This window comes from Carcharhinus amblyrhynchos, chromosome 16 (assembly GCF_965287045.1).
Source record: "Carcharhinus amblyrhynchos chromosome 16, sCarAmb.v2.hapA, whole genome shotgun sequence".
NCBI classification, from domain to species: Eukaryota; Metazoa; Chordata; class Chondrichthyes; order Carcharhiniformes; family Carcharhinidae; genus Carcharhinus; species Carcharhinus amblyrhynchos.
Genome location: NC_137339.1, coordinates 69,197,036 through 69,223,863, shown reverse-complemented (window position 1 = coordinate 69,223,863; position 26,828 = coordinate 69,197,036). Strand labels below are relative to the sequence as shown.

The 26,828-nt window shown below is 50.7% G+C and overlaps 1 protein-coding gene across 1 annotated transcript in view; it reads right to left on the bottom strand.

Annotated features, from left to right (window-relative positions):
* LOC145354070 (B-cell receptor CD22-like) overlaps window positions 1–26,828 on the bottom strand; it is a 64,959-nt gene that overhangs the window by 4,719 nt on the left and 33,412 nt on the right. Inside the window, exons 9-17 of the mRNA XM_080205204.1 lie at window positions 24,406–24,693; window positions 23,305–23,571; window positions 22,185–22,451; window positions 18,086–18,355; window positions 15,770–16,045; window positions 14,067–14,154; window positions 12,074–12,158; window positions 10,021–10,166; window positions 4,575–4,665 (exon numbers count right to left, since the gene is read on the bottom strand). Of these exons, the coding sequence (XP_080061330.1) occupies window positions 4,575–4,665; window positions 10,021–10,166; window positions 12,074–12,158; window positions 14,067–14,154; window positions 15,770–16,045; window positions 18,086–18,355; window positions 22,185–22,451; window positions 23,305–23,571; window positions 24,406–24,693 (1,778 nt within the window). The remainder of the gene's footprint in view (window positions 1–4,574; window positions 4,666–10,020; window positions 10,167–12,073; window positions 12,159–14,066; window positions 14,155–15,769; window positions 16,046–18,085; window positions 18,356–22,184; window positions 22,452–23,304; window positions 23,572–24,405; window positions 24,694–26,828) is intronic.

The following is a 26,828-nucleotide window of genomic DNA, read 5'->3' as shown; positions in this document are numbered from 1 at the left end:
CCATTCCCATCCTATTCATGTATTTCCCTAGTTGCCCCTTAAATGCGGCTATCGTACCTACTCCCACCCCCTCCCCTGGCAGCACATTCCAGGCACCCACCACCCTCGGTGTGAGAAAACTTACCTCGCACATCTCCTCGAAACTTTTCCCCTGCACCTTCAACCTCAGTCCCCTAGTGCTTGACTCTTCCACCCTGGGAAAGAGCATCTGACTACCCACTCTGCCCCTCATAATCTTGTAAACCTCTGTCACATCACCCCTCAACCTCCATCGTTCCAGTGAGAACAAACCGAGTTTCTCCAACTTCTCCTCAGAGCTAATACCCTCCAGACCAGACAACATCCTGGTAAATCTTTTCTGTACCCTCTCCAAAGCCTCCACATCCTTCTGGTAGTGTGGCGACCAGAATTGGACACAATATTCGAAATGAGGCCTAACTAAGGTTCTATAAAGCTGCAACATGACTTGTCAACTTTTAAACTCAATGCCCCGGCCGATGAAGGTAAGAATGCCGTATGCCTTCTGACTCCCTTCTCCACCTGCATTGCCATTTTCAGTGCCCTGTGTACCTGTACACCCAGATCCCTCTGCCTATCAATACTCCTAAGGGTTCTACCATTCACTGTATAATTTCTACATGCATTGGACCTTCCAAAATGCATTACCTCACACTTATCCAGATTAAACTGCATCCACCATTTCTAGGCCTTAGTCTCCAAGCAGTCTATATCTTGCTGTATCCCCTGACAATCCTCTTCATTATCTGGAACTCCACCAATTTTTGTGTCGTTTGCCTACTAACTTACTCAGCAGGCCATAAAACATTAGACAAGGGTCATGGGCGGAGGGTGGTGTTAAGATGGCGGCGCGGGCTCATTGGGCTGAAGGGCCTGTTTCCCGGGCTGTTTTTGTTCTTTGTTCTTTGACCAGCTACATTCTCCTCCAAATCACTTACATATACTACAAACAACAAAGATCCCAGAACGAATCCCTTTGGAATGCCGCTAGTCACAGCCTTCCATTCAGAAAAGCACCCCTCTGTTGCTACCCTCTGTCTTCTACGGCCAAGCCAGTTCTGTATCCATCCTGCCATATCCATATAACCCAGGGAGAGGCCATTGGGCCAATCCAGCCTGTGACAGCCCTTTCAAAGGGCCGATCCAATGAGTCCGCACGCTAGCTCTGCTCACTAACCCCCCAGCCGAAACTCTGAGTTTTTTCGAACTTGTTTGCCTCTGATGATTCTGCTCCTTCCCTGAAATTGGCACTGTGGCTCTGAAATGTTTTGTAACACGTGCAATTTCAGCGAAACATTTCAAAACCCATCCTGCAGGTTTACACACAGCCAGAAGCTTAGGCAAGATTTACTGTATGTCCCTGTGTTACCCAACTCCACCCGAGACATCATTCCCTGCTAAAATACACAACTTCCAATACCCACTCTAACCTCCTCCAGACCCGCCATCCCTCCCTATCTCTGTAACCTCCTCCAGACCCGCCATCCCTCCCTATCTCTGTAACCTCCTCCAGCCCCTACACCCCCTCCCTATCTCTGTAACCTCCTCCAGACCCGCCATCCCTCCCTAGCTCTGTAACCTCCTCCAGACCTGCCATCCCTCCCTAGCTCTGTAACCTCCTCCAGACCTGCCATCCCTCCCTAGCTCTGTAACCTCCTCCAGACCCGCCATCCCTCCCTAGCTCTGTAACCTCCTCCAGACCCGCCATCCCTCCCTAGCTCTGTAACCTCCTCCAGACCCGCCATCCCTCCCTAGCTCTGTAACCTCCTCCAGACCCGCCATCCCTCCCTAGCTCTGTAACCTCCTCCAGACCCGCCATCCCTCCCTAGCTCTGTAACCTCCTCCAGACCCGCCATCCCTCCCTAGCTCTGTAACCTCCTCCAGACCCGCCATCCCTCCCTATCTCTGTAACCTCCTCCAGACCCGCCATCCCTCCCTATCTCTGTAACCTCCTCCAGACCCGCCATCCCTCCCTATCTCTGTAACCTCCTCCAGCCCCTACACCCCCTCCCTATCTCTGTAACCTCCTCCAGACCCGCCATCCCTCCCTATCTCTGTAACCTCCTCTAGCTTCTACAACCCTCTGAGATCTCTGTGCTCCTCCAATTCTAGCCTCTTGAGCCTCTCCCCATTCCATTTGTCCTGACTCTGGCCACCGTGTGTCTTCCTTTCTCTCTGCGTGTCTCTCGTTTTCTCTCCCTCCACGTCTCATCTCTCTCCCTGCACTTCCCCGTCTCTCTCCCTCCCACCCACTTCTCTCTCGCTCCCCCCGTCTCTCGCGCTCTCCCCGTCTCTCTCGCTCTCCCCGTCTCTCTCGCTCTCCCCGTCTCTCTCTCGCTCTCCCCGTCTCTCTCGCTCTCCCCGTCTCTCGCGCTCCCCCCGTCTCTCTCGCTCCCCCCGTCTCTCTCGCTCCCCCCGTCTCTCTCGCTCTCCCCGTCTCTCGCGCTCTCCCCGTCTCTCTCGCTCTCCCCGTCTCTCTCGCCCTCTCCCCGTCTCTCTCGCTCTCCCCGTCTCTCTCGCCCTCTCCCCGTCTCTCTCGCTCCCCCCGTCTCTCTCGCTCTCCCCGTCTCTCGCGCTCTCCCCGTCTCTCTCGCTCCCCCCGTCTCTCTCTCGCTCTCCCCGTCTCTCTCTCGCTCTCCCCGTCTCTTTCGCTCTCCCCGTCTCTCTCGCGCTCTCCCCGTCTCTCTCGCGCTCTCCCCGTCTCTCTCGCTCCCCCCGTCTCTCTCTCGCTCTCCCCGTCTCTCTCTCGCTCTCCCCGTCTCTTTCGCTCTCCCCGTCTCTCTCGCGCTCTCCCCGTCTCTCTCGCGCTCTCCCCGTCTCTCGCGCTCCCCCATTGTCACACATCTTACTGATCCTTTTGGGAGAGTTAATATCCAGCTGGCACCGTTTAACAGTTGGGGAATTCCCAGTAAATCGGGAGGTGGGCAGAAACGCAGGGTGAAAGGTTATCGAGTTGAAAGGTTATTGGGGTGAAACGTTTCTGGGGGTGAAAGGTTTTTGGGGTGAAAGGTTATCAGGTGGTCGGCATGGATGTGGGGTCGAGGTTCCAATCAGAGTAGCCATGGGGGCAGCAGGCTCGAGGGGCTGAGTGGCCTCCTCCTGATCTTGATTCCCGTGTTTGTAAACCGATCCCCTTCACTGAGCCTTTTCTCCAGTATCTCCTCCGTGAGACTCGAGGTCCAATGTCGTTCTGAACCCCGATCTCATGGCACTTCAGGGGTGGAGTGGGGGGGAGAGGGGGAAGGGTCACCAGCGCAAAGCCCACCTTTCAGAGCTGGTCCCGTTTACAGTCTGACACATTCCCCTCTCTGTGCTCCCATCAGGGTGCCGAGGGATTTAATATTGCTCCTAAAACTGGCTGGACTGGAGATGGTCACATTCAACACGGCCCTGACAATCCTACCCTCTACAAACGAGGGGAAGTGCTCCCTCCGGGAGATCGTAACCCACAAATCCCACCCAATTGATGATGGTTCCTTCTCTGGATCGGATGTGAGAGCAGCCACTCTCCCCCAGTGCTACCCCAGACACATTCAAACCCTTCCCCACTCTTCCCTGCGCTGTACTCCTGCTGACCGCAGCAATTCCGACCTTATAAAACCAGCCGTCCACTTCCTACAAATGAAACCAAACTTCCTCCATTGTCCCAAAGGATGAATGGAGGGGTCAGAGGAAACAATATACTGGGTCACCACCAGGTGGAGCCATTGGTTCACTCCCTCAGCACTGACCCTCTGACAGTGCGGCACTCCCTCAGCACTGACCCTCTGACAGTGCGGCGCTCCCTCAGCACTGACCCTCTGACAGTGCGGCACTCCCTCAGCACTGACCCTCTGACAGTGTGGCACTCCCTCAGCACTGACCCTCTGACAGTGCGGCGCTCCCTCAGCACTGACCCTCTGACAGTGCGGCACTCCCTCAGCACTGACCCTCTGACAGTGCGGCGCTCCCTCAGCACTGACCCTCTGACAGTGCGGCACTCCCTCAGCACTGACCCTCTGACAGTGCGGCACTCCCTCAGCACTGACCCTCTGACAGTGCGGCACTCCCTCAGTACTGACCCTCTGACAGTGCAGCACTCCCTCAGCACTGACCCTCTGACAGTGCGGCACTCCCTCAGCACTGACCCTCTGACAGTGCGGCACTCCCTCAGCACTGACCCTCTGACAGTGCGGCACTCCCTCAGCACTGACCCTCTGACAGTGCGGCACTCCCTCAGTACTGATCCTCTGACAGTGCGGCACTCCCTCAGCACTGACCCTCTGACAGTGTGGCACTCCCTCAGCACTGATCCTTTGACAGTGCGGCACTCCCTCAGCACTAATTCTGTGCAGGTCACGCTGGATAAGGAATCTTAAACCTCCAGTGTGGTGCCAGGGTGGGAATTACCCACTGACCCGACGCGATATTGTGCTCTGAACACCGCTTCACTACCACTCAGTGCTGACGGTGAGCACGGGTTAACGATATGGCTTCAGGAAGTCATCCCGCACCCTGGGGGCACTGTACTCGGAGTCAAACCAACAAGGACTCCAGCCCCATTCCTGGAATCTTACCTTGGATGCTGATGGGTCTTTCTGCACCAGACTGTACACAACACTTGGATCGTTATCACAGTTGACTTTTGGAGTTTTCTTTCTCTTCTTCCTGTGGAGATTGGAAGAGGGATGAGTGAGCTGATAGAGGTGGGGGGTGTCAGTAAATGTATTCCCCCTTCCCGTTTCTCCACCGTCCCCCAAACCTGCACCCCGCTGCCTCCGTGACCTTCCTTCAGTGCGTCGACGGAATGCGTCCCTGTTCATGCACCACTCGACCCGTTCAACGCCTTCCTATTCCTTGTTCCAGGACAACTCCAGCCATCCAATCGGTAGCTCCTTCAGACAGGGGTGCTGGTGTTGCCACTGGGCTAACAATCCAGAAACCCCCACTAATGTAGCATTAATCCTGTCGGGGATGGGGGTTGCGATGCAGTTCCTGGTTCCAGGGTGGTGAAATTTCATTGAATGCAAGAAAAGCTGTAATTAAAAATCTACTGATGACCATGAAACCATTGTGGATTGTTGGAAAAACCCAATTGGTTCCCTTTAGGGAAGGAAATCTGCCGTCCTTACCCCGGTCTGGCCTACATGTGACTCCAGAGCCACAGCAATGTGGTTCACTCTCAACTGCCCTCTGAAATGGCCAAGTGAGACACTCAGTTCAAGGGGCAATTAGGGATGGGCAATAAATGCCCAGCGATGCCCACAAACAATGAATGAAATAGATTTCGTCCACCACCAATGGTAACCGTGCGCCATCAACAAAATGCACTGCACCTTCCACTTGCCTGGATGGGTGCGGCTCCAACAACACTCGAGAAGCTCAACACCATCCAGGACAAAGCAGCCCTGCTCGATCGACACGCTAACCACAAACACTCACTCCCTCCACCCCCGACACACAGTGACAGCCGTGTGTACCATCTACAAGATGCACTGCAGCAACTCACCAAGGCTCCTTAGGCAGCACCTTCCAAACCCACCACCTCTACCATCTAGAAGGACAAGGGCAGCAGATACCTGGGAACACCCCCCACCTGGAGGTTCCCCTCCGAGTCTCTCACCGTCCCAACTTGGAAATATATCGGCCGTTCCTTCACTGTCGCTGGTACTCCCTCCCTAACAGCACTGTGGGTGTACCTACACCACACAGAGACTGCAGCGGGTTCAAGGTAGCAGCTCACCCACCCCCTTCTCAAGGGGTAATTAGGGATGGGGGGGGTAAATACTGGGCCTGGACAGCAAGACACATTCCGATGAATGAACGCTCAGTGTCTGAGAATCCTGCCTGGGGAATCCTGAGAGGACGAAGCTGTTTATGTTGAGGAGGATGTGTGTGCCCCACCTCTCCCGCCCCCCCACTCCATGTTGCTGCCACTGACTTTCTCCCCATGACCCGGAACATTCTTCCTGATCAGATTATGATCCAGTTCCCTTTTGGAATCCCTCATTTGAATCTCCGATCCTAACCACTCACTGGGTGGAAAAGTTTCTCCTCGAGTCCCCCTCGCTTCTGTCTCCAATCACCTTCCGTCTGTGTCCCCCTGCTTCCCAATCCCTCCCGCCAATGGGGACAGGTCCTCCCTCCCCACTCTGTCTCGGGCCCCCTCGTGATTTTGAACACCTCGATCGAATCTCCCTCTCCGCCTTCTCCCTCCCCCTGGGCAATATTCCCAACTTCTCCCATCCATCCACGGGACTGAAACTCCTCATCCCAGGAAACATTCCCATCAGTCATTTCCAATCTCTCTGTCTCTTCGCCTCTCTGTCACTCAGTCTGTCTGTCTCTCAGTCTGTCTGTTTCTCAATCTGTCTGTCTGTTGGCCTCTCTCTGCATCTGTCTGTCTCTCTGTCTGTCTGCCCCTCTCTGTGTCTGTCTCCCTGCTGTCTACCTGTCCGTCTGCCTCTCCCTGTGTCTCTGTGTCTCTGTCTGTCTCTCTGTCTCTGAGTCCCACACTTTCACACCCTTCCTCTGTTGTGGTGCCTAGAACTGGATACAACGCTTTAGCTGAGGGTGAACCAGTGTTTGATATGATGTTAACATAACCTCCTTGTTCTTTTACTCTGTGTCACTATTAATAAACCGCGGAATACCATCCACTCTACTAACTGCTCTCTCAGCTGTCAGAGATCAACGAGCAGTACAGCATAGGAACAGGACCTTCAGCCCACTAAGCCTGTGCTGACACAGGCTAAAAACTAAAGACCTTTTGCCTCTTTGTGGTCTGTACCCCTCTATTTGCTGCCTATTCATGTATCTCTCAAGTTGCCTCTTAAGCATCACTATTGTATCTGCTTCTACCCCCTCTCTGGCAGCACATTCCAGACACTTAGCACCCTCTGTGTCAAAAACATGCCTCTCGCATCTCTGTTAAACCTTCCCCTTTTACCTTAATCCTCTGCCCTTTTGGACTCCCCCACCCTGGGGAAAGGACCTCAGCTTTTCACCTGATCTCTGCCCCTCATGATTTTATAAACCTCGTTAAAGACACCTCTCATCCTCCGACACTCCAGGGAAAAAAAATCCTGGCCTTTCCAGCCTCTCCTCAAATCTTCCAATCCCGGCAATATCCCGTAAATCTTTTTTTCACCCTTTCCAGTTTAATTACATTCTTCCTATAGCAGGGCAAACAGAACTGTTCACAGTACTCCAAATTGGTTTTAACAGTAACTTCATTCTAGTCTTAATGTAAGTCTATTTGTGACTAAAAAAAAAATTAAATTTTAAATTTGAACTTGAATGATCTATAAGAACATAAGAACTAGTAGCAGGAGTTGGCCATCTGGCCTCTCGAGCCTGCTCTGCCATTCAATAAGATCATGGTTGATCTTTTCATGGACTCAGCTCCACTTACCCACTCGCTCACCATAACCCTTAATTCCTTTACTGTTCAAAAACATTCAATGAGGGAGCCTCAACTGCTTCACTGGACAGGGAATTCCACAGATTCACAACCCTTTGTGTGAAGAAGTTCCTCCTCAACTCAGTCCGAAATCTGCTCCCCCTTATTTTGAGGCCATGCCCCCCAGTTCTAGTTTCACCCGCCAGTGGAAACAACTTCCCTGCTTCTAGCTTATCCATTCCCTCCATAATCTTATATGTTTCTATAAGATCTCCCCTCATTCTTCTGAATTCCAATGAGTATAGCCCCAGTCTACTCAGTCTGTCCTCATAAGCCAACCCTCTCAACTCCGGAATCAACCTAGTGAATCTCCTCTGCACCCCCTCCAGTGCCAGTATATCCTTTCTCAAGTAAGGAAACCAAAACTGTACACAGTACTCCAGGTGTGGCCTCACCAGCACCTTATACAGCTGCAACATAATCTTGCTGTTTTTAAACTCCATCCCTCTAGCAATGAAGGACAATTCCTGCTGCACCTTTATTTTTATTCATTTATGGGTCATAGGCATCACTGGCCAGCATTTATTACACAACCCTAGTTGCCCTTGTTCAGATGGCAGTTGAGAGTCAACCATATTGCTGTGGTTCTGGAGTCACATGTACATAAGAACATAAGAAATAGGAGCAGGAGTAGGCCATCTAGCCCTTCCAGCCTGCCAATGAGATCAATTCAATAAGATCATGGCTGATCTGAAGTGGATCAGTTCCACTTTCCCGCTTTCTCCCCATAACCCTTAATTCCCTTGTCTATCAGAAACCTATCTACCCATGACTTAAATATGTTTAGCGAGGCAGCCTCCACCACTTCAATGGGCAGAGAATTCCAGAGATTCACCACCCTTTGAGTGAAGAAGTTCCTCCTCAACTCCGTTCTAAACTGTGCCCCCCCTTATCTTGAGGCTGTGCCCTCCAGTCCTGCTATCTTTTTTAAGCGGGAAGAATCTCTCTACCTCTACCCTATCCATCCCCTTTATTATCTTATACATCTCTATAAGATCCCCCCTCATCCTTCTAAACTCCAATGAGTACAGACCCAGTCTATTCAATCTCTCTTCATAGGCTAACCCCCTCATCTCCGGTATCTGCCTAGTGAACCTCCTCTGCACTTTCTTCAAGGCCAATATATCCTTCCGCAAGTGTGGCGACCAAAACTGCACACAGTACTCCAGCTGTGGCCTCACCAGTGCCCTGTTCAGTTGCAGCAAGACCTCCCTGCTTTTATATTCCATCCCCCTCGCTATAAAGGCCAACATCCCATTCGCCTTCTTGATCACCTGCTGCACCTGCAGACTGGGTTTTTATGATTCATGCACAAAGACACCCAGGTCCCTCTGCACCGTAGCATGCTGCAGCTTTTCGCCTTTTAAATAATAATCCCTCCTACTATTATTTCTACCAAAGTGGATAACCTCACATTTGCTAACATTGTACTCCATCTGCCAGGTCTTGAATATAAAAGTAGGGAGGTCTTTCTGCAGCTGTATAGGGCATTGGTGAGGCCGCAGCTGGAGTACTGTGTGCAGTTTTGGGTGCCGCATCTGCGCAAAGATATTTTGGCCTTGGAGGGAGTGCAGAGGAGGTTTACTAGGCTGATACCGGAGTTGAGGGGGTTGAGCTATGAGGAGAGGCTGAATAAACTGGGCTTGTACTCGTTAGAGTTTAGAAGAATGAGGGGAGATCTCATTGAGACGTATAAGATGATGAATGGGATGGATAGGATAGAGGTGGAAAGACTCTTCCCGCTCAAAAAAGACAGTAGGACTAGGGGGCACAGCCTCAAGATAAAGGGGGGGCGGTTTAGAACGGAGTTGAGGAGGAACTTCTTCACTCAAAGGGTGGTGAATCTCTGGAATTCTCTGCCCGTTGAAGTGGTGGAGGCTGCCTCGCTAAATATTTTTAAGACGCGGGTTGATGGGTTTTTGATAGGAGAGGGGATTAAGGGTTATGGGGAGAGGGCGGGAAAGTGGAACTGAGCAGCGACAGATCAGCCATGATCTTATTGAATGGCGGGGCAGGCTCAAAGGGCTGGATGGCCTACTCCTGCTCCTATTTCTTATGTTCTTATGTTCCTCGCCCACTCACTCAGCCAGACCAGGTAAGGACGACAGATTTCCTTCCCTGATGGACATTAGTGAACCAGATGGGTTTTTATGATAATTGATAACAGTTTAATAGTCATCATTACATTATTAATTCCAGATTTTTTTTATTGAATTCAAATCCCACCAGCTGCCATGGTGGGACTCGAACCCAGGTCCCCAGAACATTAGTTGAGTTTCTGGATTAATATTCTAGTGATAATACCATAGGCCATCGCCCTCCCCTGCAAACCGACATTGTTGTGATTCATGCACAAGGACACCCAGGTCCCTCTGCACAGCAGCAGACTGCAATTTTTTACCATTTAAATAATAGTCCATTTTGCTGTCATTCCTATCAAAATGGATGACCTCACATTCACCAACATTGTCCTCCATCCGCCAGACCCCTCGCCTACTCAGAGTCACTATGCACTCATACATCCTCAGGCAGTCTCCTTTCAAGGGTAATTTTGTACGTACCGAATTGCCTCCTTTTGCCCTTGTCCTGAGGGTTTATATGTGAAGTTAATGGAGGCGTATTCCACATTCTCAGCAACGGGAGGCGCTACCTGATTCTCCATGCTCTCTGCCATCACCATATTCTCATACACCGTCGTCTCTTTGGCCTGGAGAAACACAGGGCAGGAACTCAAACGTACGATATTTTGGAATTCCCCCTCCCAGCGTGCTGGGAATGTCCCATCTTCACCTACACTTCAGACTGGTGGAAATTCTTGGCTTTATCTTTGGGGCATTAAGAGGAGGCAGGGTTGAGGTAGAAGACAGTCTCACAAATATCGCAGTGGTATTGTCACAGGACTAGTGTTGTGGAGTTGGGAAAAGTAATTGTAGATTAGAAGGTAGGAAATTAGAATTTGGTGTTTGTAAGAGCGGTAGAAGGTAAGTGGCGGAAAGCATTGCGTGGTTCCGTAAAAGGTAGTGCTTTTTCTGTGCTTACAGAGTTAAAAATGCAAGTACACAGAAAGCCCAGGCTGAAACATTTATATAGATAGTCAAAGCAGCAGTGTTACCAAGGCATAAGGCTTATGAAATTAACCAATCAATTTGAATCAGGCACTTAGATACCAAGAACCTATTAAATTGAAATCTGATGGTTTTGACGACCTAGGACCAATCCTATTGTGGAGAATATTGATATGTCATCACACATATAAAAGAAGGGGCAAAGAGGTAGAGCAACTGCCACCTGCCAGAGCTAAGAACTCTCAGAGAGAGAGAATCGCTTGCTCTCACAGCTTCATCTATGTCTTAGAGAAAGCACCATCTGGATAGTGAAGGTACCAAAGAAGAAAGAAGCTCCAGATAGAAGAATCAAGGGAGAAAATCCAGAGTATTCCGGAAGACATGAAACCTGGTTCTAATTTAGAGAGTGACTAAATTCTATTTTGTTAATGAGCGGGAGTGGCATTTATTGGACTAGTGTTCCATTAGAATCTGGTTTTATTTAGGAATAGTTAATAGTTGGAAGGGATTTATTGGGTCTGTTAATAGTTTAGTTAATTGGTTTACTGTTAGATAAATAAATTGTTTGGTGTTGATTTTAGTGAGAGTGTCAGGGATTTATTTTGTATTTAACCACTAGGGGTTGCTGAAGAGTTGGTCACAGCACTTCACACACTCCACAGATCATAGGGCGAGGTGTTCTATTTTGGATGTTTCGATGTCAGCTCTCGTGGTTGGGGGGGACGGAGGGGGAGGGAAATCAACCTCCACTTTACAACAATTAAAAATTGGGAGGATTTGTTACAACTGTACAGGGTTTTGGTGAGACCTCACCTGGAATACTGCGCACAGTTTTGGTCTAAAACTTGCCTAAAAACAGATTGAGTGACTTTAGAGGCAGTCCATAAGAGGTTCACAGGCTAATTCCTGGGATGAGAGAGTTGCCTTACCAAGGGAGGTTAAATAGTCTGGCTCTGTATTCCTCAGAGTTTAGCAGAGTGAGGGGTGACATTGTTCAAACATATAAGGTCCTGAGGGGGGTTGACAGGGTAGATGCTGAGATGTTTTCACTAGTGGGAAAATCTCAAACAAGGGCGCATCGTTACAAGATAAAAGCCGGTCATTTGAAACTGAGATGTGTAGAAATTTCTCCTGGCAGAGGGCGGTGAATCTCTGGAATTCTCCGTCCCAGCGGGTGCTGGAGGCTGAATCATTAGAAGCATTCAAAGTAGAGGTGGATAAATATTTGATCGGTCAAGGAGTAGAGGGTTCCGGGGCACAGGAAAGGAGCTGAGGTCAGCAGAGATCAGCCAAAATGGTACTGAGTGGGTGGGGAATGTTTGAAGGGCCAAATGGCCTCCTCCTGCCTCTATCTCTTGTGTGAAGGAAGGGGATGTGGATGCGGGGGTTTGAGGGAATACTTTTTAAAAGATTCTTGTCAGGAGAGGCAATCGAAGGAAGATGGAGAATGTGGAGCCTAACACAATCAGATCAACAAGAACCTTACTGAACGGGAAAGCAGGCTGGATGGGCTGAATGGCCTCCCCCTGTTAGAGTTTGTGTTACTTACCCTATTACGTTTCATGACCACACTGTAGACTGTGTTAGTGGCTTCAAAGCGCTGCTGGCTGATGGAATCCTCATTTTTCTTCCTCCTGCACCCCAAGCAATAAAACAAAGGTGAGGATATATTTTGGCGGAGAAATTTCAGCTCCACAAGACTCAGATATCTTCATTGAAATCAGCACTAGAGTCATCACTCAGTCAGTGACCAGAAACCTGAGAGCACACCTAGAAGGACAAGAGCAGCAGATACCTGGGGACACCCCCCACCTGGAGGTTCCCCTCCGAGTCACTCACCGTCCCAACTTGGAAATATATCGGCCGTTCCTTCACTGTCGCTGGGGTCAGAATTCTGGGACTCCCTCCCTAACAGCACTGTGGGTGTACCTACACCACACGGGAACTTCAGTGGGTTCAAGGTGGCAGCTCACCCACCCCCTTCTCAAGGGGACAATATTTTAAAAAATAAAACTTTTTTAAGCTGGTTTATTAGTGTCACAAGCAGGCTTACATTAACATTGCAATGAAGTTAGTGTGAAAATTTCCTAGTCGCCACACTCTGGTGCCTGTTCGGGTACACTAAGAGTCAATTTAGCATCTAACCCGCACATCTTTGGGGTGTGGGAGGAAACCGGAGCACCCGGAGGAAACCCATGCAAACACAAGGAGAACATGCAGACTCCACACAGACAGTGACCCAAGCCAAGAATCGAACCCGGGTCCCTGGTGCTATGAGGTAGCAGTGCTAACCCACTTGCCACTGTACCGCCCCAAGGATGGGGAATAAATGCCAGGTCTGACCAGCGATGCTCACATCCCACCAATGAATGGAATCAAACTGAGAATTCAAACATTAGGCTGATAGAAAGTTTCAGATTTAATAGATGTCAGTTTGGGGATGGGTAGGGAAGGGGTTAGCACATCCCTGGTATTGCTGAGACTCACAATCAGATCCCACTATAATCCTGGATGGTATTCCTGCTCCAAACCAACTTTGACCCACTCCCAACACTTACCCATCTCCCCCCATCATCGTATCCTTTCACTCCCCCTAGGAGGAAGTCACACATTCTCTCCACTCCCCATGGTACCGAATCCCACATTCTCCCCACTCCCTATGGGAACGAGTCCCACATTTTCTCCACTTCCCGTGGGAGTGAGTCCCACATTCTCCCCACCCACATTGGGAGTGAGTCCCACATTCTCCCCGCTCCCCGTGAGAGCGATTCCCACGTTCTCCCCACTCTCTGTGAGAGCGAGACCTACATTCTCCCCACTCCCCTTAGGAGCGAGTCCCACAATTTCCCCCAATCCCCATGGGAGTCTGTGCAACATTCTCCCCCACTCCTCGTGATCTAACTAAGGGATACGGAGACTGGAACTGTGCACAGTGCTCCGAGTGTGGGTCTAACCGAGGGGTATGGAGACTGGAACTGTGCACAGTGCTCCGAGTGTGGGTCTAACTGAGGGATACGGAGACTGGAACTGTGCACAGTGCTCCCAGTGTGGGTTTAACCGGGGGATATGGAGACTGGAACTGTGCACAGTGCTCCGAGTATGGGTCTAACTGAGGGATATGGAGACCGGAACTGTGCACAGTGCTCCGAGTGTGGGTCTAACTAAGGGATATGGAGACTGGAACTGTGCACAGTGCTCCGAGTGTGGGTCTAACTAAGGGATATGGAGACTGGAACTGTGCACAGTGCTCCGAGTGTGGGTCTAACCGAGGGGTATGGAGACTGGAACTGTGCACGGTGCTCCGAGTGTGGGTCTAACTAAGGGATATGGAGACTGGAACTGTGCACAGTGCTCCGAGTGTGGGTCTAACCGAGGGGTATGGAGACTGGAACTGTGCACGGTGCTCCGAGTGTGGGTCTAACTGAGGGATATGGAGACTGGGACTGTGCACAGTGCTCTGAGTATGGTTCATACAATCTTTGACACCTGTTTTGACCATTCCGTCCTTAATATTTGAGGAACTTGACTGAGGCTATGCTTACCTTCTGTAAAACATAACTGCAGAAATCACCATGAATAAGATGACGAGGAGTATGACGACAATGATGATTACCAGTCTGATGTTATTTTCTGTTGTGGAGAAAATGAATTACAATATTACAGTGGCATCAATTAACACCCTGTAACCCATGTTCCCTGACCTCATTACAGCCTTGCTTCAAACATGGGGAAAAGAATTCCAGAGGTGAGGTGAGAGTGACAGCCCTTCACATCAAAGCCACAGTCGAACGACTGGAGCCGCACTGAAACTGGAATCAATGGATACCAGGGGTAAACTCGCCGCTGGTCGGAGCCATGTGGGCGGCACGGTAGCACAGTGGTTAGCACTGCTGCTTCACAGCTCCAGGGTCCTGGGTTCGATTCCCAGCTCGGGTCACTGTCTGTGTGGACTTTGCACATTCTCCTCATGTCTGCGTGGGTTTCCTCCGGGTGCTCCGGTTTCCTCCCACAGTCTGATGATGTGCGGGTTAGGCTGATTGACCATGCTAAGAAATTGCCCCTTAGTGTCCAAGGATGTGTAGGTTAGAGGGATTAGTGGGTATAATATGTAGGGATATGGGGGTAGGGCCTGGGTGGGATTGTGTTCGGTGCAGACTCGATGGGCCGAAGGGCCTCTTTCTGTACTGTAGGGTTCTATGTTCTATGAAAATGGTTGTGGAGGGTCAGTCATCTCAGCTCCAGGACATCTCTGCAGGGTAGGGTCCTAGGCCCAACAATCTCCAGCTGCTTCATCAATGACCCCCCCTCTGTTAGAAATGGGGATGCTCGCTGATAATTTTAAACTTTCATTCAATTTATTCTTGAGGTGTTGGTGCCACCAGTCTCCATAGTTATCTTTGACCCCATCCAGGACAAAGCAGCCCCGCTCGATCGACACGCTAACCACAAACACTCACTCCCTCCACCCTCGGTGCACAGTGACAGCCGTGTGTACCATCTACAAGATGCACTGCAGCAACTCACCAAGGCTCCTTAGGCAGCACCTTCCAAACCCACCACATCGAGAAGGACAAGGGCAGCAGATGCCTGGGAACACCACCTCCAGCATTTACCCTCCCATCCTAATTGCCCCTTGAGAAGGGGGTGGGTGAGCCACCATCTTGAACCTGCTGCAGTCCCCGTGTGGTGTAGGTACACCCACAGTGCTGTTAGGGAGGGAGTGCCAGGATTTTGACCCCAGCGACAGTGAAGGAACGGCCGATATATTTCCAAGTCGGGATGGGGAGTGACTTTTGCCCTGGATGGTGTCGAGCTTTTCGAGTGTTGTCGGAGCCGCACCCATCCAGGCAAGTGGGGAGTATTCCATCACACTCCTGACTTGTGTCCTTGTAGATGGTGGACAGGCTCTGGGGAGTCAGGAGGTGAGTTACTCAGCACAAAGTCTCTGATGCGTGCTGTCACAGGGTTATTTGGAAGCTCCACAGATCCTGCAGAGAGTTCCCTGATTGGGTAAGGGTACGAAGTCTCACAACACCAGGTTAAAGTCCAACAGGTTTACTTCGCCAAGAAGGAGCAGCAAGCACTCCGAAAGCTAGTGGCATTTGCTACAAATAAGCCTGTTGGACTTTAATCTGGTGTTGTGAGACTTCTTACTCTGTTTACCCCAGTCCAACGCTGGCAACTCCACATCATGGGTAAGAGTGTCAGGTAGATTAAAACCTGGGTGGAGAGTGAGTAAACTTACTGTGAACATCCAGTTTGTATCCTTTGGACTGATGTGTTCCGAGTCGGTTGCTGGCCACACAGAAGTACTGACCCTTGTCATTACTGGTGACTCCGTGCAAGGGCAGGTCTTTCCTGTACACAGGCAGAGTAATCCTCCTCCCTCCCCGCTCCAATATCCACTTGTATCTATCAACTGGGGGGTTACTATCGCTCCGACACATCAAGGTGATGTTGTCACCTTTCCAAATCACATCATTCTGCGGCAAAATCGACACCTTGGTGTTCCTCGGAGAATCTGGGTGAGGAGACAAACACACTCAAAGACAGCCTGAATTTTGATAGCACCTCCACATCCCCAAGAACAACAACAAACCAGGAAGAGCTTGACACCAGGTCATCAGGATCTGGAGAGCAAAACCCCAGTCAAAGAAAGGTGATGTGCGAACATCTTAACATCAGAGAGACAGAGAGAGAGAGACAGAGAAAGAGAGATGGAGAGAGAGAGAGAGGCACAGAGAGAGAGAGAGAGAGGGGCAGAGACAGAGAGAGACAGAGAAAGAGAGATAGAGAGAGAGAGACAGAGAGAGGGGCAGAGAGAGAGAGAGAGGGGCAGAGAGAGAGAGAGACAGAGAAAGAGAGATAGAGAGAGAGAGACAGAGAGAGGGGCAGAGAGAGAGAGAGAGAGGGGCAGAGAGACAGAGAAAGAGAGATAGAGAGAGAGAGACAGAGAGAGGGGCAGAGAGAGAGAGAGAGAGGGGCAGAGAGACAGAGAAAGAGAGATAGAGAGAGAGAGACAGAGAGAGGGGCAGACAGAGAGAGAGAGAGACAGGGAGAGAGAGGGGCAGAGAGAGAGAGACAGGGAGAGAGAGACAGAGAGAGAGAAAGAGATAGAGAGAGATAGAGAGAGACAGGGAGAGAGATACAGGGGCAAAAAGACAGGGAGAGAGAGAGAGAGAGAACAGAGAGGGAGAACAGAGAGAGAGAGAGAGATAGAGAGAGACAGGGGGAGAGATACAGGGACAAAAAGACAGGGAGAGAGAGAGAGAGAGAACAGAGAAGGAGAACAGAGAGAGAGAGGGAGAGAGAGAACAGAGAGGGAGAACAGAGAGAGAGAGAGAGAGAGACAAGTGGAGAGGTTTAGGGAAGGAATTTCGGAACTTGGGACGCTTCAGACAACTAAAATCACGGCGGCTAATGACGGAACGATGGGAATCGGGGAATGCTCAAGAGGCCAGAATTGGAGGAGCACAGAGATCTCAGAGGGTTATAGAGGCTGGAGGAGGTTACAGAGATAGGGAGGGGTGTAGGCACTGGAGGAGGTTACAGAGATAGGGAGGGGTTGTAGAGGCTGGAGGAGGTTACAGAGATAGGGAGGGGTTGTAGAGGCTGGAGGAGGTTACAGAGATAGGGAGGGGGTGTAGGCACTGGAGGAGGTTACAGAGATAGGGATGGGTTGTAGAGGCTGGAGGAGGTTACAGAGATAGGGAGGGGGTGTAGGGGCTGGAGGAGGTTACAGAGGTAGGGAGGGGGTGTAGGGGCTGGAGGAGGTTACAGAGATAGGGAGGGGTGTAGGGGCTGGAGGAGGTTACAGAGATAGGGAGAAGTGTAGGGGCTGGAGGAGGTTACAGAGATAGGGAGGGGGTGTAGGGGCTGCAGGAGGTTACAGAGATAGGGAGGGGTGTAGGGACTGGAGGAGGTTACAGAGATAGGGAGGGGTGTAGGGGCTGGAGGAGGTTACAGAGATAAGGAGAGGTGTAGGAGCTGGAGGAGGTTACAGAGATAGGGAGGGGTATAGGGGACTGGAGGAGGTTACAGAGATAGGGAGAGTTGAAGGAGGTCTCAGAGAGAGGGAGAGTTGTAGGGGACTGAAGGAGGTAAGAGTAGGGGCTGGAGGAGCTTACAGAGATAGGGAAGGTAGTAGGGACTGGAGGAGTTTATGGACACAGGGAGGGCATGTAGGGGGCTGGAGGAAGTTACAGAGATAGGGAGGGTTGTAGGAGGTCTCAGAAAGAGGGAGAATTGTAGAGGACTGAAGGAGGTAATACAGATAGGGAGGGTAGTCGGGGCTGGTGGAGGTTACAGAGATAGGGAGGGGTGTAGGGCTGGAGGAGATTACAGAGAGAGGGAGGGGTGTAGGGCTGGAGGGGGTTACAGAGAGAGGGAGGGGTGATATTAGCCTCTCTGTGACAGGAATGGGGAGAGTGAACGTTGGAACAGGTAAATTAAGGTTCAGTGGGGAGCAGCAGGGTAGGGAGTGGAGTTATAGTTCTGGAGATTCCTGGATGCTGGAGTGGCGGTGAAAGGGGGTTGGGAAGCAGAGAAGTAAAATACTCACACAGGACATTGACGGTCAGGGGTGGAGAGACGCTGCTCCCCAAGAAATTTTCCACCCGACAGAAATATTTCCCGGCATCATTCACACTGACAGGGCTGATGGAGAGCGATTTCTTGGTGCTTTTCTCAATTCGATTCTCCATGCTGTCCTTATACCAGGTGTAGTCACCTTGCGGATTGCTCCTGGAAGGACATTCCAACTGGACCGTGTCACCTTCTTTTATCTGCCCCAATGGTTTACTGCACGTCACCGTCACTTCCTTCGGACTGTCTGTGGACAAATTATAACTTGACTCAGACAGACACACGGCACAGAAACAAGCTGGGCAACTCTCCTCATCATCCTGACTCCTCCCAACACTCACCCCTTCACTGCCTGTGTGCCAAACACAACTGGTATATCCCACATTCTCCCCACTCCCCGTGGGAGTGAGTCCCACATTCTCCCCACTCCCCGTGGGAGCAAGTCCCACATTCTCCCCCCTCCCCGTGGGAGCGAGTCCCACATTCTCCCCCACTCCCCGTGGGAGCGAGTCCCACATTCTCCCCACTCCCCGTGGGAGTGAACCCCACATTCTCCCAACTCTCTGCGTAAGGAAGTTGCTCCTGAATTCCCCATTGGATTTATTAGTGACCATCAAATATCGATGGCCCTCTTGTTCTGGTCTTTCCCCCACACAAGACAAATATCTTCTCTACGTTGACCCCATCAAAACCATTTCAGAATTTTAAAGCCCTTGATCAGGTCTAACCGAGGGATATAGAAACTGGAAATGTGCACAGTGCTCTGAATGTGATCTAACCAAGGGATATAGAGACCAGAACTGTAGACAGTGTTCCGAGTGGGGTCCAACTGAGGGAGACGGAGACTGAACAATGCACAGTTCTCCAAGTGTGGGTATAACTGAGAGATATGGAGACTGGATCTGAACTGTGCACTCTACTCCGAGTGTGGGTCTAACCAAGGGATATGGAGACCGGAACTGTGCACAGTGCTCCCAGTATGGTCTAACCAAGGGATATGGAGACGGGAACTGTGCACAGTGCTCCGAGTGTGGGTCTAACCGAGGGATAATGGGATGCTGGCCTTCATAGCGAGGGGGATTGAATATAAAAGTAGGGAGGTCTTGCTGCAGCTGTATAGGGCATTGGTGAGGCCGCAGCTGGAGTACTGTGTGCAGTTTTGGGCGCCGCACCTGCGCAAGGATATTTTGGCCTTGGAGGGAGTGCAGAGGAGGTTTACTAGGCTGATACCGGAGTTGAGGGGGTTGAGCTATGAGGAGAGGCTGAATAAACTAGGCTTGTACTCGTTAGAGTTTAGAAGAATGAGGGGAGATCTCATTGAGACGTATAAGATGATGAATGGGATGGATAGGATAGAGGTGGAAAGACTCTTCCCGCTCAAAAAAGACAGTAGGACTAGGGGGCACAGCCTCAAGATAAAGGGGGGGCGGTTCAGAACGGAGTTGAGGAGGAACTTCTTCACTCAAAGGGTGGTGAATCTCTGGAATTCTCTGCCCGTTGAAGTGGTGGAGGCTGCCTCGCTAAATATTTTTAAGAAGCGGGTTGATGGGTTTTTGATAAGAGAAGGGATTAAGGGTTATGGGGAGAGGGCGGGAAAGTGGAACTGAGCCACGACAGATCAGCCATGATCTTATTGAATGGCGGGGCAGGCTCGAAGGGCCAGATGGCCTACTTCTGCTCCTATTTCTTATGTTCTTATGTTCTTATATGGAGACTGGAACTGAACTGTGCACAGTGCTCCGAGTGTGGGTCTAACCGAGGGATATGGAGACTGGAACTGTGCACAGTGCTCCGAGTGTGGGTCTAACCGAGGGATATGGAGACTGGAACTGTGCACAGTGCTCCGAGTGTGGGTCTAACCGAGGGATACGGAGACTGGAACTGTGCACAGTGCTCCGAGTGTGGGTCTAACCGAGGGATACGGAGACTGAAACTGTGCACAGTGCTCCGAGTGTGGGTCTATCCGAGGGATATGGAGACTTGAACTGTGCACAGATCTCCCGGTGTGGTCTAACCAAGGGATATGGAGACTGGAACTGTGCACAGATCTCCCAGTGTGGTCTAACCAAGGGATATGGAGACTGGAACTGTGCACAGTGCTCCAAGAGTGGGTCTCACCAAAGGATATAGTGACCGGAACTGTGCAGAGTGCTTCGAGTGTGGGCTAACCGAGGAATATGGAGACTAGAACTGCACACAGTGCTCCAAATGTGGGTCTCACCGAGGGATATGGAGACCGGAACTGTGCACAGTGCTCCCAGTGTGGTCTTACTGAGAGATATGGAGACCGGAACTGTGCATAGTGCTCCGAGTGTGAGTCTAACTGAGGGATATGGAGACTGGAACTGTGCACAGTCCTCCGAGTGTGGGTCTAACTGAGGGATATGGAGACTGGAACTGTGCACAGTGCCCCGAGAGTGGGTCTAACTGAGGGATATGGAGACCGGAACTGTGCACAGTGCTCCCAGTGTGGTCTTACTGAGAGATATGGAGACCGGAACTGTGCATAGTGCTCCGAGTGTGAGTCTAACTGAGGGATATGGAGACTGGAACTGTGCACAGTGCCCCGAGAGTGGGTCTAACTGAGGGATATGGAGACCGGAACTGTGCACAGTGCCCCGAGTGTGGGTCTAACCGAGGGATACCGTGTGGAGTACACACAGCTGGAGTACTGTGTGCAGTTTTGGTCACCGTACTTACGCAAGGATATTTTGGCCTTGGAGGGAGTGCAGAGGAGGTTCACTAGGCTGATATCGGAGTTGAGGGGGCTGAGCTATGAGGAGAGGCTGAATAGACTGGGCTTGTACTTGTTAGAGTTTAGAAGGTTGAGGGGGGATCTCATTGAGGCATATAAGATGATGAAAGGGATGGATAGGGTAGAGGTGGAGAGGTTCTTCCCGCTCAGAAAGGACAGCAGGACGAGAGGGCACAGCCTCAAGATAAGGGAGGGGCAGTTTAGAACGGAGTTGAGGAGGAACTTCTTCACTCAAAGGGTGGTGAATCTCTGGGATTCTCTGCCCGTTGAAGTGGTGGAGGCTACCTCGCTAAATATATTTAAGACGCGGGTAGATAGGTTTTTGGTAGGCAAGGGGATTAAGGGTTATGGGGAGAAAGCAGGAAAGTGGAACTGATCCACTTCAGATCAGCCATGATCTTATTGAATGGCGGGGCAGGCTCGAAGGGCTAGATGGCTGACTCCTGCTCCTATTTCTTATGTTCTTATGTGGAGACTGGAACTGTGCACAGTGCTCCGAGTGTGGGTCTAACTGAGGGATACGGAGACTGGAACTGTGCACAGTGCTCCGAGTGTGGGTCTAACCGAGGGATATGGAGACTGGAACTGTGCACAGTGTTCCGAGTGTGGGTCTAACCGAGGGATATGGAGACTGGAACTGTGCACAGTGCTCCGAGTGTGGGTCTAACCGAGGGATATGGAGACTGGAACTGCGCACAGTGCTCCCAGTGTGGGTCTAACTGAGGGATATGGAGACTGGAACTGTGCACAGTGCCCCGAGTGTGGGTCTAACTGAGGGATATGGAGACCGGAACTGTGCACAGTGCTCCGAGTGTGGGTCTAACCGAGGGATATGGAGACCGGAACTGTGCACAGTGCTCCGAGTGTGGGTCCAACCGAGGGATATGGAGACCGGGACTGCGCACAGTGCTCCGAGTGTGGGTCTAACCGAGGGATATGGAGACCGGGACTGCGCACAGTGCTCCGAGTGTGGGTCTAACCGAGGGATATGGAGACCGGAACTGCGCACAGTGCTCCGAGTGTGGGTCTAACCGAGGGATATGGAGACCAGAACTGTGCACAGTGCTCCGAGTGTGGGTCTAACCGAGGGATATGGAGACCGGAACTGTGCACAGTGCTCCGAGTGTGGGTCTAACCGAGGGATACGGAGACCGGAACTGTGCACAGTGCTCCGAGTGTGGGTCTAACCGAGGGATACGGAGACCGGAACTGTGCACAGTGCTCCGAGTGTGGGTCTAACCGAGGGATACGGAGACTGGAACTGTGCACAGTGCTCACTGTGTAGATAGGGGAGGAGGTATCTCACACACTCACGACTTACATTGTATAATAATGCGTTTGGCTTCAGATTCCTGGAAACCAATATTGTTCTGGGCCTGACAGAAATAGTCGCAAAGCTCATCATTGCTTGTTATTGTCGTCCAGATTGACTGGGAAGTTCCCCAGAGAACTTTATTATTCCCATTGCATCGCTTCCTCCACTGAAACCGATTTGCCGGAGGGTTTGCCTCACTTTGACACGTTAAAGTAATCCGTGTTCCGTCCTTCACTGTGGTTTCGGAAATAATCTTCACACTTCTCGGCTTGTCTGTGGAGAATTAAACTTTTTAAATAATTCTGCATTTCTTAAATATTCTCGTCAAGAAAAAAATTGGAGATTAATATTTAAACGAATTATAAATCTGAAATTGAAACAGTAAAATGGTGGAAAGAGAACAATAAATCTGCCTTTGGGAGCTCCATTAATGAGGAATGCTTCCAATTGACCGACAGAGGAACATCATCAGACACATTAGACCCTGATAAAGAGATCAAGACAGAGATGGAGAGGTTCAGGGAGGGAATTCCAGAGATTAGGGCCCCCCAGGCAGCTGAAGGCAGGGGCACCAATGGCGGAGTGATGGGAATCGGGGGAAGCTCAAGAGGCCGGAATTGCAGGAGCGCAGAGGTCTCGGAGGGTTGTTGGGGGCGAAGGAATTTACAGAGATAGGGAGGGTTGGAGGGACTGGAGGGGGTTACAGAGATAGGGAGGGGTGGAGGGGCTGGAGGAGTTTATAGACATAGGGAGGGGTGTAGGGGCTGGAGGAGGTTACAGAGATAGGGAGGGGTGTAGGGGCTGGAGGAGGTTACAGAGATAGGGAGGGGTGTAGGAGCTGGAGGAGGTTACAGAGATAGGGAGGGGGCGTAGAGGCTTGAGGAGGTTACAGAGATAGGGAGGGGTGTAGGGGCTGGAGGAGGTTAAAGAGATAGGGAGGGGTGTAGGGGCTGGAGGAGGTTACAGAGATAGGGAGGGGTGTAGGGGCTGGGGGAGGTTAAGGAGATAAGGAGCATGTGGGAGGTTACGAAGGAATTTGAACTGGACTGTGTGAATTTGAAATTGAAGGTGTATGAAGGGGTTTAGTGAATATTCAGGGTTAGTGATACACATTCTGGATACTTACACACAATATTTAAATGTATGGGACCAGACTTCTGTTCACCAATGGTACTCCTTGCTGTACAATAATAGATACAGTGAGCATGTTCCACTGAGGCAGTGAATCTACAATATGGGGAATCTCCACACACAGCTGATGAAACACTGTCACATTCCTTGCTCCAGGTGAAGGAATTTGCTGTTGGATTGGCATCGGAATTACAAGTTAATGTCACGGGTTGTCCATCTCGAACAGAAACTGATGAATCGATTCTCACATTGGTGGGAGGGTCTGTGAAAAGAAATCTTCAGTGAGACATGATGGTGATGTTCGCTGAGGGATAGATATTGGTCGCCAGTGGGGGGACTCTGACCACCACGCTCTTCTTCAAAATAGTGACCCTAGGATCGATTGCAAACTTCAAAGAAAATAGAAAACAGTTTGATCCCTCAACAATCTGCAGTGGCAATGCATTCAACAGTGTGGCACTCCCTCAGCACTGACCCTCTGACAGTGCAGCACTCCATCAGCACTGACCCTCTGACAGTGCAGCACTCCATCAGTACTGACTCTCTGACAGTGCAGCACTCAACAGAGAGAGAGAGGGAGAGAGAGACACACACAGAGAGAGAAAGAGAGATAGGGAGATAGTGACAAAGAGACAGACAGAGAGGTAGAGGGAGAGGCAGAGAGAGAGAGAGAGCAAGAGACAGAGAGAGAGAGAGGGAGGGAGAGACACACACAGAGAGAGAAAGAGAGATAGGGAGATAGTGACAAAGAGACAGACAGAGAGGGAGAGGCAGAGAGAGAGAGAGCAAGAGACAGAGAGAGAGAGGGAGGGAGAGAGATAGAGAGATACAAATAGAGAGAGAACTCAGAAGGAGAGAAAGAGACAGAGAGAGAGAGAGAGAGAGACAGAAGGAGAGCAAGAGACAGAGAGAGAGATGGAGAGAGATAGAGAGATACAGACAGAGAGAGAAGACAGAAGGAGAGAAAGAGAGAGAGAGAGATACAGAGAAAAGATAACACCATGATCTCTTGAATCATTGACTCAATGGGAGCCCAGCGAATCTCTGGATGGCTCAGTAAAGGATGGTCGATTTTTTGGAGGAGCCTGGTACTCACATTGGACATTAATGGAGATGGGATCCGATTTCCCAGATCCAATATCATTCCATGCCTGGCAGTAATATTCACCGCTGTCTTGTTTTGTGATGCTGCTGAACAGGAGGGTCTGTGCACCTCTGTTGGTATATCTGCCCCCATCCTTCAACCAGCTGTATCTTGTGACTGCTGGATTGCTGCTTCTACTGGAACAGGTAATATTCAGGTGGTCTTTTTCTTTAATGTTAATTAAACCAGTAACCTTCTCATTGTTTACCATGTAAGAAATGTCAAAGTCTCTGGGAAAATCTGAAACAGAGAGTTTTGTTATTTTCAAGCATTTTTTGGTATTCATTTAATACAGAGTTCTTCCAGCACAGAACCAGGCAATTCGGCCCATTTACGCCACGCCAATGCTCCTGCTCCACCCCAGTTTCCTCCCTCTCCATCTCCCTCCCCTCCCCATCACCAGATCCCTCTGTTCTTTCTCCATCAGGTTATGCAGCTTTCTGCCCTGTTTTTAATTGCAGGTTTACTGACACACCTAACTTTCTCGCCAAGATGTTTCATTGCCAGGAATGCACAGCTTCAAGGCATCTGCAGCCCTGTTGCAACTTCCTCAAGAATTTGCTACCTGACCTTCGACATCTTCTCCCAGGTCAGCCGATCACACTTTAACACAGTGTGAACCGCATTGTGTCAAATACTGGGAGCACACACCACAATCGCCTGTTATCATCACGCTTTCCCACCCTCTCACATCAAATACATCAACCCAATACAATTCCCCCAATCCCCAAGGGAGTGAGTCCCACGTTCTCCCCACTGCCCGTGGGAGCAAGTCCCACATTCTCCCCACTCCCCGTGGGAGTGAGTCCCACATTCTCCCCACTCCCCGTGGGAGTGAGTCCCACATTCTCCCCACTCCCCGTGGGAGTGAGTCCCACATTCTCCCCCACTCCCCGTGGGAGCGAGTCCCACATTCTCCCCACTCCCCGTGGGAGCGAGTCCCACATTCTCCCCCACTCCCCGTGGGAGCGAGTCCCACATTCTCCCCACTCCCCGTGGGAGCGAGTCCCACATTCTCCCCACTCCCCGTGGGAGCGAGTCCCACATTCTCCCCACTCCCCGTGGGAGTGAGTCCCACATTCTCCCCACTCTCTGGGTGAGGAAGCTTCTCCTTATTTCCCCATTGGATTTATTAGTGATTGTCACAGATCGATGGCCCCTAGTTCTGGTTTCTCCCACACAAGGGGAAACATCTTCTCTGCGTTGAACCTATCAAAACCCTTATCATCTTTTCCTGTGATTTATTATGATGATCTTTATATTGGGTTGATGGTTATCTGTCTTGGCCAGACAGTTTGTGTGTATGTGTCAGGTTAACTCTGAGAGAATTGGCTTTGATCAAGCCTCAGCTTGAGGTACCACTGGGACCTGCCTTCTCACTCCACCTGTGAGTGAAATGTCACAGCACTCTGCCACGGTTTGGCAAATATTGCCTTGGAAATGCCTCTGGCAAACTACTGAGGGAGAAGAACTCTTATACTGATGGCACGGTTGAGAGCTAAATCTTAGCACCAGAATACCGGGGAAAACTCCCGCTCTTTGGTCAATTAGTGACGGTAGATTCTTTTACGCCCATCCTGGGAGAGCAGAAGGAGCCTCGGCTTAAAGCCTGTTTCTGCCATAGACCTTCAAATTTTCCCCCTTTCCAGTATTTCCCCAATTGCCCCTTTTGAAAGTTCCTATTGAATCTGCTTCCACCGCCCTTTCAGGCAGCGCCTTCCAGATCACAACAACTCGCTGTGTGTCCAAAATAAAATTCTCCCCATCTCCCCCCGCCCTCTCTGGTTCTTTTCCCGATTCTCTCCAATCTGTGTCCCCTCTGGTTACCGAGCCTCCTGTCACTGGAAACATTTTGTCCTCACTCACTCCATCCAAACCCCCCCTCCCTCCCCCTCGTGATTCTGAACACCTCGATTCAATCTCCCCCTGAACCTTCTCTGCTCCGAGGGGAACCATCCCAGCTTCTCCCCGTCTCTGCATGAACTGAAACCCCTTCATCCCTGGGAATGTTCGAGTAAATGTCCCCCTTAACCCTCTCTGCTCTGAGGGGAATGATTCCAGGTTCTCCCCATCTCTCCATGTGAACTGAAGTCACCTCATCCCAGTGAAGGTTATTTGGAGACAGTATCTCCTCTGACACTGATGTGATGGGCCAAGTGGCCTCTGTGCCATTGTGTTTGCATGGTCAATAGTTCTATATTGACAAGTGAGCATTAAAGAGACCCTATCCCCTCAGTGACACCGACTCCAACCATTATCATTACCACAGGAAGTAGTTGATGCCAAAACATTGAATGTATTCAAGAGGCAGCTGGATATAGCACTTGGGGCGAATGGGATCAAAGGTTTTAGGCAGAAAGCAGGATTGGGCTATT